The 20,938-nt window shown below is 53.1% G+C and overlaps 1 protein-coding gene across 1 annotated transcript in view; it reads right to left on the bottom strand.

Moving 5' to 3' along the window:
* PHF2 (PHD finger protein 2) overlaps nt 1–20,938 on the bottom strand; it is a 42,654-nt gene that overhangs the window by 8,229 nt on the left and 13,487 nt on the right. The window contains exons 4-16 of the mRNA XM_027098383.1: nt 15,220–15,361; nt 14,214–14,400; nt 12,892–13,054; nt 11,856–11,943; nt 11,305–11,411; nt 9,632–9,723; nt 8,250–8,339; nt 7,344–7,703; nt 6,159–6,278; nt 5,573–5,691; nt 3,523–3,701; nt 3,306–3,376; nt 2,368–2,528 (exon numbers count right to left, since the gene is read on the bottom strand). Of these exons, the coding sequence (XP_026954184.1) occupies nt 2,368–2,528; nt 3,306–3,376; nt 3,523–3,701; nt 5,573–5,691; nt 6,159–6,278; nt 7,344–7,703; nt 8,250–8,339; nt 9,632–9,723; nt 11,305–11,411; nt 11,856–11,943; nt 12,892–13,054; nt 14,214–14,400; nt 15,220–15,361 (1,879 nt within the window). The remainder of the gene's footprint in view (nt 1–2,367; nt 2,529–3,305; nt 3,377–3,522; nt 3,702–5,572; nt 5,692–6,158; nt 6,279–7,343; nt 7,704–8,249; nt 8,340–9,631; nt 9,724–11,304; nt 11,412–11,855; nt 11,944–12,891; nt 13,055–14,213; nt 14,401–15,219; nt 15,362–20,938) is intronic.

The raw sequence follows: 20,938 nt of genomic DNA, 5'->3' as shown, positions 1-20,938 counted from the left end.
CTTAATCCTCCAATTATCATACCAAAATCCTCTCTTTCCCTCACCCCCAGGCAGTAAACACTAAGGAAACCATCCACAAGAAATTAACATATTTTCCTCCATTTTCTTCAGCTGCCTTTTTCCAAACAGCAAATACTTAAAACAGAGCAAATGGACCATCAAACACTGACCTACACTCCAAATGGGAGACCTGGGAAAGGAACTGCCTGCGGCGGCCGAGGAGACCCAGCCCCAGCAGGCACACATGCACGTGTGCAGGCGTGTGTGAGCACATACGTGTGTGCCTACGGAGCAGTTCACAGCGCATCCTCAAACTGGCTGCCCTCCTCCCGGCAGGCTGTGTCCAGGTTCAGTCAGGAGCCCAAGCTGCAGCACCCGTGTCCCAGCTCCATGCAGAGTTCTGGCACCAGCCCCATCCGCCCTCATCCCAGGGGTGCCTCGCCCTGGGACTCATGGGGGACCCAGGGTGTGCAAGGCACTTCTCCAGGGTCTGAGCATCAACCGGCCACTGAGGTCCCAGCTAGCCATAGCCTTCCCAGAAGAAAGGCACCTCCAAAGAGGTGAGGGGCCAGCCCGGGAACCAGCACCTTCCAGGAAAAGGGGGTTCACAGCCAGGTATCTCCTCCTGGCAAAGTGCCTCAGGTCTGGGTCCCTCCCACCACTGCAAAGGCCACAGGGCATCTCTGCAGTGAGGGGCTTAGGTTTGCTCATCTACAGAAACCACTTAATGCTGAACAGGAAATCTGCACCCCACAGCTCTGTAGAAGCCTCCAGCCATACACTCCACTCCCATGAGAGAAGGCGCCTATGGCTGTCTGTGAGCATAACACTGCACAAATAATGGTAATTTATGAAAGAAAATACAACCATTTGATTTAGCAAGAACGCTTTTCAATCAAGCCCTAATCCGCCTCCCGGAGTCCCACTGTCTAAGACGGGGCTGACGTGCTGCCTCCACGGGCTCATGTAGCCCCTGGACCTCGATTCTGGAAGCACAGACTGCGAGGCAGAGGGGGATGGGTGGAGCGCAGATCTGGAGGACCAAGCGAACCCTGAGCAGGTCACATGAGCCCTGACTTCCTCAAGCCAAGTCCCTCCTGGCTGGATGTCACCGCCCAGCATGGTTAACATTCCAAGACCCCCAGGCTTGGGTTCCATTATCAGCAGATGGAGATTCTGGCCCTGCCTCTGCCACTTCCTGGCCGTGCGGCCTTGAGCAAGTCACCTAAGCTCTCTGAGCCTCAGTTTCCCCATCAGTGCAGCAGGACTCTCCTGCTGGTTCGAGGACTAGGAGGGGAGCCACCCCTCACCATGGTGGCTGAGGTCCCCAGAATGGGGAGGCTACAGGGGGCGTGGGCCCTGATCCCTTGGTTGTCTGTCTGTGGTACATGTGGAAAAAAAAAAAAATGGCCATGATGCATAAAAACAAAAGTTAATTGGGATCAAAAGAGAATTTAACTGGGACCACCATGAGAAAAACAAGCCCAGTGGCCTTCCACCAATGCAAAACCCAAAGAGGATGAATCCATTTCTCTCAAAGCAAAGGACTGCAATTGGGCAGGCCTAGGTAGAGAAGACCGCCTGAGCTGAGCAGACACATGTCCTGGCCTGCCCGACCGCCCAGAATCTCAGGGCCTCCGGGAAAGAACAGCATATACACCAGCAGCCAGTGGGCTCCTGAGGCCGCAGATCTGGATGCACACAGGTCTCGAGGACAGTGTGGCTTGGTTCCCACACACCCCCCAGCTGGTGTGGGAATCTGGGACCCCTGGCCGACCCAGCCCCTCCTCAGGAAGTGGGCTCTCACGTCCCCGAGCTCTGAAGCCATCATCTCCCTTGCCGCAGGTAAGGGCTCTGCAGGGAAGCCAGCTTGGGGTCCCAGAGAGGCCCATTAAATGCCCTAGAGCCCGACACTGGGCACACACTGTGGAATTTTTCTTATGTTATTTTTATGGCATTCAGGAAGTGATGAGACAGAGACAGCTGGGCGTCCTGGCCTGGAACAACCCTGACACCCTCCAGGTGCCCAGCCTGGCCCTGCTTCCCCACAGGCACCTAGAGGTATGGTGGCCCCACAGACTCCTCCCTCCATGGCCCCAACGCGGAACGACTTCTCACCTGACTCCCCATCTAGCATCTAGAATCATCTGTCCTCAGAGCTCTGTGCCCTCGCTCAGGAGCTCTGCAACACACAGGACCTGCACAGCCAGCCCCCTCTCACCTCTCTGGCCACCTGGCACCACCTCTGCCAGGCAGGGGTCCTGCTCTGGCCGCCTGGCCTCTGGGACGTGGGCTGATGGAGCCCTGCTTGGCCCACCTCTGTGGAAGCAGCCACTTCCCCAAGTTCCCCGTGGGCACCGGGCCTACCTGTTGGGGTTGTACTCGAGCGCGCCGACCTCCTCGCTGGCCTGCAGCAGGTCCAAGATGCCTGCAGCCGAACCCCCGCCATCCTTCTTCACTTTGGCATTGCGGGCGGGCTTAGTGTCCGTGTCTATGTGCAGCGAACCCTCATCAGAGGAGTCATCACTCTGCTGTGGGGACAGAGTAGCTGGTCGGAAAAGGACTTGGGGGTAGGGGTAGGGACTACTGTTTCCCTTCGGTGAGAAAAAGAGGTTTTTAAAGAGCCTGTCCTTGTAATGAGCACCATGGGGCTGGCTGACCAGACACACAGAGCAGGGCACAGGTGCCACAGCTCTGTGCTGGGATCTTGGAGCCCCGCCTGCACCATTTCCCCAGGTGAACCTTGGTTCACAGGACCTTACATGAGACCCCAATATTGAACATAGATACAAGAGGAGTCGGCGTGGTTGGACTGGGAACAGGCAGTGTGCCTGCACCTGAGGGACACCGGTTAATAGCCCCTGGCAAGTGGCTCTGCAGGGACACCTTGGGCTCTGCAGGCAGAGCCTGCAGACCCCAACAGGGAAGCTGGCTTTCTTGGAGACGGCCACCGCATCCTGGGTTGGACATGCATGGCCTTGGAGGACATCTAACTTAACCCCCACACGTTTGGTGCAGGACCCAACCCCCAGCAGGTCTGGCCTGCTACTCCCTGTACCCCAGTCCTCCGGCATCAAGGAGATGCACTATCTTCCCAGTGGATCTGACTACGGAGGGCGGCTCCCAAGGCCCCACCACTCACAGAGACCTGCAACCTTCCACAAGTCCCACATCTGCTTTTGTCCCTTTGTGCAGGGTCCCGGGGCTCAGAGCTCCACATCTGGAGCCCAGCCAGCCTCCCCAGGAGAACGTCCCCCTCTGCACTCCACGCAGAAAGCTCAGTCACCCAGAAGGCACTCGCTTACCTTGTAGAGAGCCGAGTCCAGCTTTGGCTTCGTAATGGGCGTGGGCAGCGGCTCCTTCTTGTCCAGTAGGACTGAAAGCAGAGCACATGGGAGTCAGCAGCAGTTCTGGAGGAGCAGAGGGGGACCCTGGTCCAGCCACACCCGATGCCCACTCCACATGCCTGAGATGGCCTAGGCGGGGCTGGGCCTGCCCCCTCCCCATGTCCCCCCAACTCACAGGACAAGTCCCTCTTCGGAGCATTTTTCTTCCTCCTAATAGGAAATTCGTCAATCTTGAGCTCCCCGTCATCCGACACGTACTCATACTCATCCCGCACTGGCTGGGGCTTGTCCTCCTTGAAGTTCTGCAAGGCTCCAAACACCCCTGGGCCTGGCTGTGGCTTGAGGGCCTTGGAGCTGGGGCGGCAGAAGTAGGCCGGTCAGTGGACATTCACACAGCCTGGCTAGTGTCTCCAGCACCCCCCCACAGGCCTTGGAGGACCAACAGCCAGGCTGGAGCCTTCCCAACCCCACAGCCTCCTCTCCAATGTCGTGACCCCAGGGAAGACAGCGCACAACCCACAGGGTATATGCCTGGCCCTTTCTCGGGCTATTTAAGGTTGTGCCCCCCACTGCCCCCTCACCCTAGCCAACGGATGAGCACGCCTTCTTTCAGGCTGCCCTGGGGCCTGATATAAGCCCAGTGTCAGATGGAGCCAGTGCCAACTGGCCTGGGTTTTCTACAGAGCTATTCTAGAAAAATAATTTCAGGGCCGAGGTGTACACAATAGTCTAAAAAGTTTCACACAACTCATCTCTCTCCTGGGGCAAGACAGGGCTACTGCAAACGAGGAGAGTGCAACGCTCCAGCCGCTGTCTCCCTGTGGGCTGAGGGCACAAGTGCACACTGCACACACAGCAGTGGGGACAGCAGGCAGGGCACAGGCATCTGCGATTCTCAACAGGTACAGCTCTGATTCCCAACAACGGAAACACAGAGGACGGCTGGCAGTGAGCCCTGCTGGGTGTAGTCATGAGCTACGTAACACAACACACACGTACACACACACCCATGTACATACACACGGGTGTGACATAGTTATAGAATCATGTCTCCCTTTCTCCCTTCCATTTCTAAACTCTGTAGCGCAGTCGGTCAGTCATAGAGTTAATGCTGTGCAGAAGCTCCCCGGGACCCAGCAGCTGAGCTTCAGATACATCAAGGCCGTGCTCAGGGCCATGAAGTCAGGGCAACCGGGCCCCTGCAGATCAGACCCAACCCACCTGCTCACCAAGCAGCCTTGGCACATTGCCGTGAGCTCTTGGGAATAACAGGCCCACTTGTGCCAGGCTCTTCAAGAGTACAAGATGCTGACAGGCTCTGTTCCCCCACCACCTAAAAATGGCCTTCTCCCCCCCATCTTGCAGATGAGAAAACTCAGGCCTACAGCAGAAAAGTGGCCCCATTCCCACTGGGACGTGTCTGCTTCCTGATTGCTGGGCACCCACCCTGGACTTTGGATTCAGCATACAACTGGGTGTGGGACCGAAGCCACCGAGGGGCTTCTTGGTGGGCACAGGGTGTCTGGCCCACCAACCTCCCATCTGGCCAGCCCACCACACTGGTCAGCAGATGGAGACCCCTTATACAGTCCAGAACCCGGACACACCAGCTCACACACACATACCCTCCCAGGCGAGGTGCCCCCATCTCTCAGCTCAGTGCCATCTCCTCCAGGAAGCCCTCCCGCCAACTCCCTTGGACACACAAGGCCTCCACAGCACCCCAGGCCCCACAAATCCTTCTTCCATGGCCCCCATCACGGCCATAATTTTAGATGGATTTGAGAGTGTTGGATTCATACCAGCCCCTCCCCACTGGCCTCTAGACTCCAAGGCCAAGATCCTGACCCCCACCACGTCCTCTGTGCCAGCCCAGGACAGCCACTCGGCTAACATCTGCCCAGTCACACTCTCCTACTCCTTGCTGGCGCACACCACTGCCCCCTCCCCACCTACCCAAACCTTTTGGCTTAGGAGGCAGGAAGGGAGTCTGCCTGGAGGCCCTCATGAGGGGTGTGCCGAGCAACACAGCCCTGGCTGTGGCTTGGGTGCAGCCAGCTCAAAAGGGGGGCTCACCGCAGAGCCCTCCAGGAGGGTGTATGTGTGTGTCGTGTGTGCACAAGCAGGGGATGTGTGTGTGTGATGTGGGGGGGCGGTGTTCAGGGTGTGTGTGTGGCACGTGACACACGTGCAACCAACCCCTCCTGGCACGAGCGCTCACGTACCCTAGCAGTTTCTTGTTGGAGAAGGAAAATGAGAACTTGTTGTCCTTGTTCCCTGACAGAGGAGACTTCTCCAACTTCTGCTCTTCCTCCATCTTCAGTAGGGAGTCGGGTTTGCTGTTCTGAAAAGCAAACCCAGGACCATCCCTGAGCCCCACACAGGCGCCCAGTGGGCAGAGGCAGCTGGACTGGGCAGCCTCCTCCCTCTGACATGTCACCTGGGGACCCACTGCAGCCCCACAGGACCTGCCCACAGGACCTGCCCTCGGATGCTGCCCAGCTCCAGGGAGTGTGAGCTTGAACCAGGGCAGGCCACAAAGGGCAACGCCGTCCATGCTCTTAGGCCGAGATGTGCCCAGGCCAGCCCCTCAGAAGGTAGCTCCATGGAAGCCACGTGCACAACCAGACCCTCAAAGACCTTCACGGCACTGCCCACCTGCAGACAGGCAGACACACACCTGACATCCCCCACAGGCGCACACACACACCACCAAGCCCACACTTGCCCCACACACCACCTTCTTTCACTAACATAGCCCTCCCTGAGGGTAGATTCACTCACCAGCATACCTGTATACACACATCTCACCTTGTACTTCCACTTGGCCTCCGACTTGCTCTTGGTCTGCTCTCGGATTTCCAACCTCTCCACGTCGTTCTGCGTGCTGATAACCTCCTTGTTGGGCACACTCAGGACATTCTTTGTGGCCTAGAAAATACTAGCCATTATCTGGTAGCGGACATGGGTGGGCAGTAGGCCTCCATCAGGCTACAGTACAAAGTGAGAACCACACAGCACAGAGTTCCTGCCTCCTGCTGGCCTACATGCATCAGCTAATCCGTCAATCAATCTACCCAACCACCCATCCAACTAACCATCCATCCATCCACCCACCCATCCAACTAACCATCCATCCATCTACCCACCCATCCATTTATCCACCATCTACCTATCTACCCACCCATCCACCCACCACCCACCTATCTACCCATCCATCCACCCAACCATCCATCCACCCACCCATCCACTCATACATTCACCAACCATCCATCTATCCACCAATCCATCCATCAAACCATTCACCCACACATTCATTCATCTACTCTTACTCCTCCCTCCCTTCCTTCCTTCCTCTCTCCTTCCTTCCTTCCATCCATTCATTCATTCATACATTCATCTACCCTCTTCGCCTTGAGGAAGGGAAAATCAATGTGCCCCACTTAAGCCCTGCAACACTAGCTCCAGTGGCCACCAAACCCCTGGGAAGTGAGCAATGACCGCCCACCAGCAGGAAATCACTCAATGTGGCCTGGTCTCAGGGACTCATGGTCCCCAAAGCCCACACCTAAGACCCTCTCTACTCACATTGGTGGGTCCTCAGGGCCAGGCCTGCCTCTCTCACTGCCACAGGGGCTCAGGCCCCCCAAGGACCTGCCCCCATCACTGGCTCCACCCCTGCCTCCCCACTGCCCTCCACTGGTGCCTCACCCACCTTCAGGTCTCAGCCAATGTCTGGGCCCCAGGGAAGACTCAGCCGGCTTGTCCCCCCAGATGACCCTCAGTGGTGCCACCCTGACCCAGCAGAGACTCTGCTGCCTTCATCGTGAGGGTCTCTCCCCAGCTGCCCACTACACCAAGCTTGTTGGGGCAAAGCCCAGCTGCCCTGGGTCTCTAGCACAAGGACATGGCAGCCCCAGCACCATCCCGCAGGCCTGGTCCTCGGAGGTGTCTGCAGGCCTGCTGACTAGAGGTGGGGAGGGTGAGGCCACCCACCTTGCCCTTCTTAGGAGGCTCAATCTTGGTCAGTGCCTCCTTGGTGTGGGCCTCCAGCAGGTCCAGGTTGGGGATGGTGGGTGAAGCCGAGCCCCTGCACTTCTTCCCCTTCTTCTTGCCCCCGTCCTTGAGCTTCAGGGATTTGGGAGGCTTGGGGGGTTTTGGGGGCTTGGGAACTTTGGACGGCTTGGGCATCTTCACGGTTTTGGGAGTCTTTTTTTTGGACACTTTCTCCAGGAAGGACCGAGGAGGGCTGGCCTCAATGGGGGATGGGGGCTCCTCCTTTTCTCGGTCCCCAAAACAGACCTCGTCCGAGGAGACGGCCGCAGTTACTTCAGGTCGGGAGGCCTTGGAGGCATTCTGGGAAAAGGACAGGGAGAGGTGACCAACCACACCCTGCCAGGAGATGGGAGACACTCGAGCAGAAAAGGAGCATCTGTCTACATCATCAGTGACACGCTCACATTCATCCTACACCATCTGTGTGACAGGCTCACATCCATCTACACCATCTGTGTGACATATTCACATCTGTCCCACACCACCCGTGAGGCAGGGTGCCATCCATCTACATCACCAACCACTTGACCCCTTTACCTCCTTGGTGGGGACTAGACAGGCTCACACAAGCAGGGTCTCAAGGGGCTGAAGTCCCCCCTGCAGAGTCCTTCCCCACCCCCACAGGGAGCTGGAGGGAGACCCCACACTAATTCCCAGGGCTCCCACCAGAAGACTGCAAGTCTACCACCGGGACCTAGGAGTCCAGAGCCATCATGCAGGTGACCCTGCCCCAGAGGGCTAAAGGAGGGGCTGCCTCACACATGGCCATCTCTGGAGGGATACCCAGGGAAGACAGGCAGAGGCCTCCCTCAACCAGGGTCAGCGGGCCCCCGAGGTCAGCCCTACCTCACTGAGCCGGATCTCTTTGGCAAGGTCTTTGATGAGCTGCGATGGTTTGAAGTGCTCTGGTAGCTCATCTTCATGCTCCGCCAAAGCCTGCAGGACAGCCACGCACAGGGTCAGCGGGTCAGCCGCCCAGTCTGGGCACTGATGCCCACCCACCCTCCACCCACAGGGGCCCCAAGCAGCCTCAGCTTCTGTGGTTCCTGACTCATGCCCTCTGTCCCTCCAGGCTGTCCCCCCATCTACCCACCCAGGACCTCCGGCCCCACTGCCGTCCCGACAGGCACAAGGGCAGGTGCTGCCAAAGGTGTGGACTGGCTGCATGGGGTCCTAAGGGAGTTAGCCCACTCTGGCCAGACACTGCCCCAACGAGGAGGCCCTGCCGTGACTCCACCCTACAGGTGGACAAACAAGTCCCCGAGAGGAGGGGGTGCCTGAGTCCACCACCAGTTGTGAAGTGAATGTGGGCCATCCCTTCTTCCTGGGCACGAGGCCATTCCACCTGGCCATACAGCTGACGTGAGGTAGGAGGGACACCCTGCATTACTCCAGGCCTTGAGGCAAGAGAAGTTGTAGCTGAAAGGGGGCTCTAGGAGGGTACCTGCTGCCCCACCTCCTGGACTCCCCACCCCCACAAGGCCTCCTGCGGGCCTGATGGGATCTGCTCAGACTATGCTGGCACCCCTGATTGGGAGAGAGTCCCTTGGCAGCGGACAGGGAGTCCCAAGGCTGACCAGGCCTCTCCACTCCCTCTGTACCAACAATCCAGGCAAGATGCCAAAGGAAGCTGGAAGCTGCTTCTCTGGAGCCTCCATTAGAAGTAGCTGCTGCATGGATGCTAGTGAGGGTGCTAACGCTTTACAGTGGGGGCATGAGGTGGGGCCCAGACATGCTGCTTCAAGAGAGCCATGAGGGGCAAAGGACAGTGCTACTGTGGTGGTGGTGGTGGGGGTGATGGAGGGGCATGGGGCAAAGGGACTGTCCTAGTCACAGAGCAAAGCCAGCTTCTGAGTTGATGCCTGGGACAGCCAGTAGGACAAAGAGGACATCTCCACTCTCCTCTTCAGAGCCCTGAACATCCAACCAGTCACTGACTCGAGTCCTCCCTGCTCCCTGTGCTTTTGGGTTCGCGCAGTGCTGTCTCCACCACCTGATTTCCTCCCACTGAATCTCCCTGCCGCCCAGCCCCCACCCCTCAGGCCAGGTCCTTAGATGGAGGGCTCTGTCCTGCACCTGCCCCCACCAACAGGTGTCTGACCTGGCCAGGAGGCACCCACCTGCTTTTCACATGCTAGTTCCCACCAAAGGAAGGACAAGCCTTGGGAATGACTCCTCGCCTGCCACCCTCCCTTCTGCCCTGGATCACGCCTAGTACACATCCCTACCTGCTTTTTCGTCCATGATCTGAAAGCACCATTGAGAATTTTAGCTCCTTGGACTAAATGAGGGGGCAGCTGCTTCCCAGACTTGTGAGAACCTGGGGGAAGACAGACGGGTTTGCTCAGGAGGGTGCCCACTCTCACCTGCCGCCTGCAGGTGACTTAAAGCCCCCGTGGTGGGGGACGCTCAGGGCCAGACCTTTCAGAGGCCTCTGCCCACTGCCACCTGCCCAACTGCCAACGGTTCCTCTTGGAACCTAGGGGATGCCCACCTACGATGCCCTGCGAGGGGCAGGATTGGCTTTCCCATTGTCTACACACCAGGCCCCTTATGCAGGTGGCCCAGCTCCTCCCTCCACCTGGTCCCCAGCCTGCATCAGTGAGGGGCCACAGTCATGCCCCAAACCAAGCATCCCTAGAGGCTTTCTGATTCCCACCCTCACACTGCCCCCTGCATAGCTGAAGGATGCTGGGCAGTGGGTCCAGTTCCCGCTGGGGTGGCTCAGGGCAAGCACCACCGCAAACACACCCCTGGGAGCTGGAGCCAGCCCCAAACAAAACGGACAGGGCATTCCCCCTTCAGGCAGAGAGCTCAGCATGGAGGCAGAGCAGCCCCGAGCTCTGACACCACCAGGTGACCATTTGTCTGGCCTGTGGCAAATCCCTGGGTCCTCTCAGCTCTGGGGCTGCTGAGCTGCCAGCCCCTTCACAGAGGAAGGCCTGAGGCAGAGAGGCAGGGGCAGCTCAGAGAGGCCCAGCTAGTCAGCGGTCACCCTGGTCAGGCTGTCCCAATGTCCCCAAGTGTGACTCCACCCACACGACCCCCATTCCATCTCCCTGGCAAGAGGCCCCTAGGGCAGGGCACTTGCTCTGCCAGGGTGGAGCACAGGGCTTGAATTTAGAGAGCGATGGAAGAATTTCACTGAAACTTGGCCAGCCCAGGTTAAGAACCATTTTCAGCTTTCTCATCTCAAATTAGAGCCAAAGTGCAAAGGTGGTGGTCTCCACTCAGCTCTTATCGGAACACAAAACAGCAGCTTCCTGGAAGGGTGGGTGCTGCTGAAAAAGGAAGCTCTCCGTGAAAGTAAATGCTCCTCCTGGGTCCTTCATCCGCTGCAGGAAGTCTGCAGACCTGAGCAGGGGTTGGCCACCAGGAGCCAAACGCTGATCCCGAAGGCATGGCCTGGCAGGGCCTAGGATGGAGGGCCATGCCCACAGAGGGCATGGACCCAGTGCAGCCCACCCCTTCCCACAGGCCTTCCACGGGGGACTCTGGCATGCACACCCACCCACCCACAGTACAGCAGGGATGCTGCAGGGGTCCCTGCAGGCCTCTCAATATCCCAACTGAGCCCTGTCAGTAACCACACAAGGCCACAGGAACCGAGCAGAACACACACCAGGTCTGGGAACATGCGGCCAGTGCTCTTTTTGCAACACCAGATGACCCTGCAGGCAGGAGTCCAGTCCAGCCCCACAGCACACAGACAGGAAAAGCAAGGCCCGTGAGCTAAGGAGACTTGCTCAGGGCCCATGAAGGCATCGCTCAGCCTGTTCCCCAGGGCCCAGCCGCCCTGCTGCATGATGGCAGAACTGTTACCACTCCCCGGCGTCCCTGAGCTCCGCACGCAAACGAACTGTCCAGAGCCGCAGGCTGAGACGCTGACCAGGGGACGTACTTTTGAACGCCTCCAGCAGGTGCTTCCCCATGTACCAGCAGGCAGTTTCGAAGTTGGGAAACTGAGTCAGGCTGCCCAGTTTCAACCTTCTTTCCACTTCGTATGCTCTGGAAGCCATAGCAAAGAACTATTCAGTGCATTAAGCCCTGAGCAGGCAATGATAAAGGAAGGTGAACCCACACTACGACCAGAGGCCACACCTAGGCCATGACCGCTCAGGCCTCCTTTCTGGGCACTACGTGGCAAGGTGGACCAGAGGACCACATCAGGATGAGCGCTTTGCGTTAAGGGCAAGCCCCGTGGGCCGCGGCTTCTAGAGCTCTGGGTCAGTGCGCAAGGAGAAGGCAGCTCGGCCTTTCAGCTCACCCCAAACCCACTACAGTCCCGAGGCTGTCCAGCGACCAGGCACCTCAGGGGCCCTGGTAAGATCATGGCCCCCCTCCTCCTTCCTCCCCACCACCCAGAGGCCCAGCCAGGATTCAGGAGAGGTATCAGCATACCGATGGTGGGGACCCCGCCCAGTGGACCCTGGGAGTCAGGTGTGGCCCTACCTCATCTGCATCTCCACGCTCAGGCTGTGCAGAAAATGTCCCGCGAAGGCCAGGCAGTCCACGGGTGTAAGTGTGGCATAAATCCAGCCTGGGGAGACAGGGATGGGGCTATCTCTTAACAGTGGTCTCGTGCCAGGCTCTTGGCAGCTACCGGGCCTGAATCCTGCCAGCCCTTCCTCTGTGGCCCCCATCCACCCGGGCCCCCTGGAAGGTGCTCTGGCCCTGGCTTCCGTGTAATGAGTGGGTGAGCCCTCCCAGAAGGACAGACTGTGTCCGAGCTCACAGTCTATTCTATCCAGCCCTGTATGGTACAGACAGGGAAACTGAGGCCCAGGAGCCAAGGGGACTTGCTCAGACCCACCCCAGGGTCGGGCTGCCTGGCATCCCTGATCTCCACATACAGGGGTGGAAAGAGACAGGCAGAGTTGCCACACCTCCCGGGAGAGCTGGGTTTGTCCCTACAGACTTCGGGAAATAACTGTGATTATAGGAAACAGGGGTAGGGACTAGATCAGGAAGCACTCAGAGGCACATAAATCAGTGGAAATGTGAGGGCCTCCATATACGACAATTAGAAAATCTGAACACTGGCTATTTGGTGATACTAAGGAACTGTTAACTGTTCCTTTTTAAAGTGTGATGACAGTATTGTAATTATGTTATCTTTAAAAGGAAACCTTACAGATACGGTGAAATATTTATGGGTGAAGCAACATGACATCTGTAAAGGGCATTTATCTGCTCATGTCATTTTTCCTCCTTCTGCATGTTTGAGATGTTGAGATCAGCGAACACCATCTCTGACAGTGTGGCTGTGCTCTCTGGGCTGGGCTCTTGGGGCCCCATGCAATCCCACGTGCCTGGCCTCTGTGAGCACAGCCAGGCTGGAAGCTGCAGGGGCTCATGGCCCCAAGGTGGCCCCAGAGGTGACCACAGAGCAGGACTGACCCCAAGGCAAGGCAGGGAACAGCCAGGGCATGACCTCCCCTGGCAGACGTCAGAGGTGGGAGACACAGCATGAGGACGGGGCACTCACCCGAGGGGATGAAGAGCGTCTGGCCCTGCTTGAGGGTGCACTTGTAGCATTTGTCCACCTGGTCAGCAAAGAACATCTCACTGTGGTTTGAGGCCGACTGCCAGCGCTCATACAGGGAGATGTTGGCCGAAGCTGGCTTGATGAGATAGAAGATCTTCTCCCCCTGCCAAGAAGAGGCCATTGGCGGAGCCTGTCATATGCTGGGGATGCTGGGGGTGGGCAGTGCCCATCATGTCCTGGGGATGCTGAGAGGGGATGGAGCCCACCGTGTGCCGGGGATGGGTCCTAGCTTCAACAGCATCCTGCCCAGGCCCATCATTCCTCCCCTGAAACACTGGGACCACATGTGCTTTGCAATTCAGACGTCTGCGTGTTAGGAAGACTCTAGGCAGTGGCACCTCCGGCATGTTCAGGGCAGCCCCTACCACTCCACACACCATATCTCTGCAGCGCTCTGGATGCCTATCTACCAAGGGGAACAACGTTGTGACCTGCTGTCTGACAAGTTACAAGAAAGCTCTGCTCTTGAGAGTGGCTTGGGTCCCAGATGGAGATGGAAGGACGGCCCTGCTGCCAGCACCAGCACCAGGCCAGCCCTGCACTTGGACTAGGGAGATATAGACTATAGAGGTCCTCACTCACGAGGCACACAGGCTGAGGGTGGGGATGAACGGGGGGCGGGGGCAGGACTTGCTCAGGGCCTCGAAGGGCTAGGATCAGAAGCTGAGCTGCCTACCCTAGCCTGGGCTCTAGCAGGTCTGGGGAGACCCAAGGCAAGGTGGTGAGCCCAAGGCTTAGGTTCTCCTTTTTTGTTTTTTTTCACATCTCCCTTTTCCCCTAGCTTCCCTACCTGTCCCCAGCCAGAAGTCCCCTAGCTCTCTCTGCCACTCAGATGCCACTGCAGCCTTGCTCCCCAGCCCCCAGCCCACCCCCTCATCCTCCCAGTGGGGCATGTTCCCTCATCCCTTCTGCCAGGAAGTCTTCCCAGCACAGCTCTCCCTTCCCTGGACATGAGCCCTTGGTCACCACTGCAGTGGGCCTCCTCCAATTGCTTCATGAGCCTCAATCTTTAGAAAAGGCAACACACATGTGCTGCTCTGGTCCTGAGGTGCTCCCCCCAACCCCCATGCCTCCCAAGGGCCCAACGTCCGTGTCCCTTCTGTGGAGAAACATCTTGTCCCTCATCCCACCTGATGCTGGCCACTGTTAGGGCCTGTGGGGACTACAAACGGTCCTGCAGGTGGACAGTGGCCTGGTCAAGAGCAGGTCTTGCCCCTGAGGCCCCCGTAGGGCCCACATGGGGAGCAGAGGCCAGCGCTCACCTTGAGCACGTGGTACCATGCAGAGGCACCCCCGGAGTCGATGTGAAAGTCAGTGTAGCTGTCCTTCACACAGATCAGGCAGTACTTGGTCACCTTGGGCTTGGCCAACAGTGCGTCGTCAGGCCAGTAGTTTTCTACCCAGGACAGTTTCTTTACGATGTCAGGAGGCTCCACAAAGCTGGACATTCTGGGGGCACGGACAGGAACAGTCAGCAGTGATGGGAACCGTCAGCACAGTTGTTTTGCCCACTGGGCGGGATGGGAAAGGTGCTCTGAGATGTGTGTCCCATGCCTATTTCTCCACCTCGGGCTACATGGCATTGCTCCCATTCTACAGATGAGCAAACTGAGGTTCACAGAGGGCAGAATGAGCCCAGCTGCTGGGTGTGGCTGCAGCAGGCATCCAACACTGAGCTCTCACCCAAGGACAGGCATGGAGAAGGCCTGAGAACCATCTACCCCAGAAACAACTTCCTTCCTGGAGAACTGGAAAGAGACTTGTCAGGTGGGCTCATGCTAGTGTCGCTGGGCACGATGGGGCCCTGAGAGTAAATATCATTGCTCATGCACAGCCCAGGCGCTTCCTGTCAACACCTAAGGAAAAGCCACTTCTCTCCAGAGCAGACAACAGGGGTGCCTGCAGCTCCTTGCCATGCCGGGCCATGTCAGACCAGATAACTGATCTCCAGGGAAGATGAGAAAAGGCAAAGGCAGCCTTTGATTCTATTAAATGTCACTGTCCTGGATAGAATGCACAATACTGCACCAAAAACACCCAGCTCAGCAGCACCTGTGCAATGACACTTCAGCCAAGCTGAGAACCGGGTCTCAGTGTTCTTGCTGCCTTGGCTACATCTCTGCCTTCAAGGCCACGCCTGCTCGGACAAGACGTTCGCAAATCATAAGCCAGGCCACCCTGACCTCAACAGCCTCAGTCACAGGCTTAAATCTCCAGCATGTTCCAAACTGCTATCCCTCTCCATCCCTCCACCCTGGCCCCACTCACCTGGTGTCAGAGAACTCAAGGTTGGTGAGGTTAAGGACCCGCTTGCGGTTGGTGCTGTAGTAATAGTCCACAAACTCCTTCAGTTTCATCTTGCAGTCCTTCTGCTTGGTGACGTCTGTCACGTCCACACTCCGCTCTGGGCCTGGGGAGGCAGCAGGGGAGGGTGAGCACACCCAGGGAAGATGGCGTGGCCTTCTGTGAGGTCGGGGGCCAGGAGGTGCAGAGGAAATGCTCACTCACCCTCAGAAGACAACGGAGAGAGGGCTGAATGCTGAGGCTCTAGGCTCTAACGTCTGACCCTCCCCCCACCTGCCCTGTCTGCTCCTTCCCTTGGGTGGCCATGAAGACCCCCTGGTACAGTGGGGTGGCACAGTAGTGAGCCTCAGCTAAGGTGGCCAGATAAGCAAGTACAAATATAGGATGCCAGGTAAAAACTTACACTTCAGATAAACAATGAAGATGTTTTTAGTGCAAATATGTCCCAAATAATGCATGGACATACTTATACATAAAAAATTTTTTAAAATCAAAAAAATTCTTGCATTTCTAGGACACCAACTCATTATTCTGAAAATTGAAAATAAAAGGAAAAACATTTATCCTACATTTTCTATACTTGATGGGAAAAGTTCAGGGTAAAAACTGTTGATGACAGAAATAGAGTTTTGGATAACCAGGTAACTAATAAGGGGAAGTTCTTTAGAGAAGACTCACAATAGACAGAGAGAGAAGGACAGAATTAGCAAACTCTTCCTTTACAACAGTCCTCACTGGCTGCTCAGACAGCAAGCTGAAAGGCGGATGGAGCATTCTGTGAACAGATGAGACTGCACTGCCTTGACCACTGAAAAGAAGTGGGTGGTAGCACCCCTACCCCAAGGAGGAGTCCTGCCAACAACTTGAACACAAATCTAAGCAACCTCTAACCACCGTTACAGGAACTATTAGGGTCAGAAGAACACGTTAGGTGACACTACAGGGACGCTGTCAGCCAAATCCCTAATGTAAGATCTTCCCAAAACGCAAATATGAAAGATTCTCCAGAGAGATTGGTTCAAGATAGCGGAGTAGAAGGACATGCGCTTACTCCCTCTTGCAAGGGCACCGGAATCACAACTAACTGCTGAATAATCATCGACAGGAAGCCACTGGAACTCACCAAAAAAGATACCCCACATCCAAAGACAAAGGAGAAGCCACAATGAGATGGTAGGAGGGGCACAATCACAATAAAATCAAATCCCATAACTGCTGGGAGGGTGACTCACAAACTGGAGAACACTTATACCACAGAAGTCCACCCACTGAAGTGAAGGTTCTGAGCCCCACGTCAGGCTTTCGAAACTGGGGGTCCGGCAACAGGAGGAGGAATTCCTAGAGAATCAGACTTTGAAGGCTACCAGGATTTGACTGCAGGACTTCAACAGGACCGGGGGAAACAGAGACTCCACTCTTGGAGGGTGCACACAAAGTACGGTGTGCATCGGGACCCAGGGGAAGGAGCAGTGACCCCACTGGAGACTGAACCAGACCTACCTGCTAGTGTTGGAGGGTCTCCTGCAGAGGTGGGGAGTGGATGTGGCTCACCATGAGGACAAGGACACTGGCAGCAGGAGTTCTGGGAAGTACTCCTTGGTGTGAGCCCTCCCAGAGTCTGCCAATAGCCCCACCAAAGAGCCGGGTAGGCTCCAGTGTTGGGTCCCTTCAGGCCAAACAACCAACAGGGAGGGAACCCAGACCCACCCATCAGCAGACAAGTGGATTAAAGTTTTACTGAACTCTGCCCACCAGAGCAACAGCCAGCTCTACCCACCACCAGTCCCTCCCATCAAGAAAGTTGCACAAGCCTCTTAGATAGACTCATCCACCAGAGGGCAGACAGCAGAAGCAACAAGAACTACAATTCTGCAGCCTGTGGAACAAAAACCATATTCACAGAAAGACAGACAAGATGAAAAGGCAGAGGGCAATGTACCAGATGAAGAAACAAGATAAAACCCCAGAAAAACAACTAAATGAAGTGGAGATAGGCAACCTTCCAGAAAAAGAATTCAGAATAACGATAGTGAAGATGATCCAGGACCTTGGAAAAAGAAAGGAGGCAAAGATTGAGAAGATGCAAGAAATGTTTAACAAAGACCTAGAAGAATTAAAGAACAAACAGAGATGAACAATATAATAACTGAATGAAAAATATACTAGAAGGAATCAATAGCAGAACAACTGAGGCAGAAGAACGGATAAGTGACCTGGAAGACATAATGGTGGAATTCACTGCCATGGAACAGAATAAAGAAAAAAGAATGAAAAGAAATGAAGACAGCCTAACAGACCTCTGGGACAACATTAAACTCAACAACATTCGCATTATAGCGGTCCCAGAAGGAGAAGAGAAGGAGAAAGGACCTGAGAAAATGTTTGAAGCGATTATAGTCGAAAACTTCCCTAACATGGGAAAGGAAATAGCCACTCAAGTCCAGGAAGCACAGAGAGTCCCAGGCAGGATAAACCCAAAGAGAAACACGCCGAGACACACAGTAATCATATTGACAAAAATTAAGGAAAAAGAAAAATTTTTGAAAGCAACAAGGGAAAAATGACAAATAACATACAAGGGAACTCCCATAAGTTTAACGGCTGATTTCTCAGCAGAAACTCTACAAGCCAGAAGAGAGTGGCAGGACATATTTAAAGTGATGAAAGGGAAGAACTTACAACCAAGATTACTCTACCCAGCAAGTATCTCATTCAGATTTGACGGAGAAATCAAAAGCTTTACAGACAAGCGAAAGCTAAGAGAATTCAGCACCACCAAACCAGCTCTACAACAAATGCTAAAGGAACTTTTCTAAGTGGGAAACACAAAAGAAGAAAAGGACCTACAAAAACAAATCCATAACAATTAAGAAAATGGTAATAGGAACATACATACTGATAATTACCTTAAACGTGAATGGATTAAATGCTCCAACCAAAAGACAGAGGCACGCTGAATGGATACAAAACCAAGACCCATATATATGCTGTCTACAAGAGACACATTTCAGACCTAGGGATACATACAGACTGAAAGTGAGGGGATGGAAAAAGATATTCCATGCGAATGGAAATCAAAAGAAAGCTGGAGTAGCAATACTCCTGTCAGATAAAATGGACTTTAAAATAATGACTGTTACAAGAGACAAAGAAAGACACTACCTAATGATCAAGGGATCAATCCAAGAAGAAGATATAACAATTATAAATATATATGCACCCAACATAGAAGCACCTCAATACATAAAGCAACTGCTAACAGTTATAAAAGAGGAAATCGACAGTAACACAATAATAGTGGGGGATTTTAACACCTCACTTACACCAATGGACAGATCATCCAAACAAAAAATTAATAAGGAAACACAAGCTTTAAATGACACAATAGACTAGATAGATTTAATTGATATTTATAGGACATTCCATCTGAAAACAGCAGATTACACTTTCTTCTCAAGTGCACATGGAACATTCCCCAGGATAGATCACATCTTGGGTCACAAATCAAGCCTCAGTAAATTTAAGAAAATTGAAATCATATCCAGCATCTTTTCTGACCACAACACTATGAGATTAGAAATCAATTACAGGGAAAAAAACGTAAAAAACACAAACACGTGGAGGCTAAACAATATGTTACTAAATAACCAAGAGATCACTGAAGAAATCAAAAAGGAAATCAAAAAATACCTAGAAACAAATGACAATGAAAACACGATGATCCAAAACGTATGGGATGCAGCAAAAGCAGTTCTAAGAGGGAAGTTTATAGCTATACAAGCCTACCTCAAGAAACAAGGAAAATCTCAAATAAACAATCTAACCTTACACCTAAAGGAACCAGAGAAAGAACAAACAAAACCCAAAGTTAGTAGAAATCATAAAGATCAGAGCAGAAATAAATGAAATAGAAACAAAGAAAACAATAGAAAAGATAAATAAAACTAAAAGCTCGTTCTTTGCAAAGGTAAACATAATTGATAAACCATTAGCCAGACTCATCAAGAAAAAGAGGGAGAGGACTCAAATCAATAAAATTAGAAATGAAAAAGGAGAAGTTACAACAGACACTGCAGAAATACAAAGCGTCCTAAGAGACTACTACAAGCTACTCTATGCCAATAAAATGGACAACCTGGAAGAAATGGACAAATTCTTAGAAAGGTAAAACCTTGCAAGACTGAACCAGGAAGAAATAGAAAATGTGAATAGACCAATCACAACTAATGAAATTGAAACTGTGATTAAAAATCTTCCAACAAATAAAAGTCCAGGACCAGATGGCTTCACAGGTGAATTCTACCAAACATTTAGAGAAGAGCTAACACCCATCCTTCTCCAACTCTTCCAAAAAATTGCAGGGGAAGGAACACTCCCAAACTCACTGTATGAGGCCACCATCACCCTGATACCAAAACCAGACTAAGATACTACAAAAAAAAGAAAATTAAAGACCAATATCACTGATGAACATAGATGCAAAAATCCTCAACAAAATACTAGCAAACAGAATCCAACAACACATTAAAAGGATCATACACCATGATCAAGTGGGGGTTATCCCAGGGATGCAAGGATTCTTCAATATACGCAAATCAATCAATGTTATACACCATATTAACAAACTGAAGAACAAAAACCATATGATCATCTCAATAGATGCAGAAAAAGCTTTTGACAAAATTCAATACCCATTTATGATAAAAATTCTCCAGAAAGTGGGCACAGAGGGAACCTACCTCAACTTAATAAACGCCATATACAACAAACCCACAGCAAACATCATTCTCAATGGTGAAAAACTGAAAGCATTTCCTCTAAGATCAGAACAAGACAAGGATGTCCACTCTCACCACTATTATTCAACATAGTTTTGGAAGTCCTAGCCACGGCAATCAAAGAAAAAGAAATAAAAGGAATACAAATTGGAAAAGCAGAAGTAAAACTGTCACTGTTTGCAGATGACATGATACTGTACATAGAGAATCCTAAAGATGCCACCAGAAAACTACTAGAGCTAATCAATGAATTTGGTAAAGTAGCAGGATACAAAATTAATGCACAGAAATCGCTCGCATTCCTATACACTAATGATGAAAAATCTGAAAGAGAAATTAAGGAAACACTCCCATTTACCACTGCAACTAAAAGAATAAAATACCTAGGAATAAACCTACCTAAGGAGACAAAAGACCTGTATGCAGAAAACTATAAGACACTGATGAAAGAAATTAAAGATGATACAAACAGATGGAGAGATATACCATGTTCTTGGATTGGAAGAATCAATATTGTGAAAATGACTATACTGCCCAAAGCAATCTACAGCTTCAATGCAATCCCTATCAAATTACCAATGGCATTTTTTGCAGAACTTGAACAAAAAATCTTAAAATTTGTACAGAGACACAAAAGACCCTGAAGAGCCAAAGCAGTCTTGAGGGAAAAAAACGGAGCTGGAGGATTCAGACTCCCTAACTTCCAACTATCTTACAAAGCTACAGTAATCAAGACAATATGGTACTGGCACAAAAACAGAAATATAGATCAATGGAACAGGATAGAAAGCCCAGAGATAAACCCATGCACCTATGGTCAACTAATCTATGACAAAGGAGGCAAGGATATAAAATGGAGAAAAGACGGTCTCTTCAATAAGTGGTGCTGGGAAAACCGGACAGCT

The sequence above is a fragment of the Aethalodelphis obliquidens genome, unplaced genomic scaffold, assembly GCF_003676395.1.
Source record: "Aethalodelphis obliquidens isolate GAN/ISIS:26980383/991018 unplaced genomic scaffold, ASM367639v1 scaffold122, whole genome shotgun sequence".
Classification (NCBI taxonomy): Eukaryota; Metazoa; Chordata; class Mammalia; order Artiodactyla; family Delphinidae; genus Aethalodelphis; species Aethalodelphis obliquidens.
This window is presented reverse-complemented; position numbering and strand designations above follow the sequence as displayed.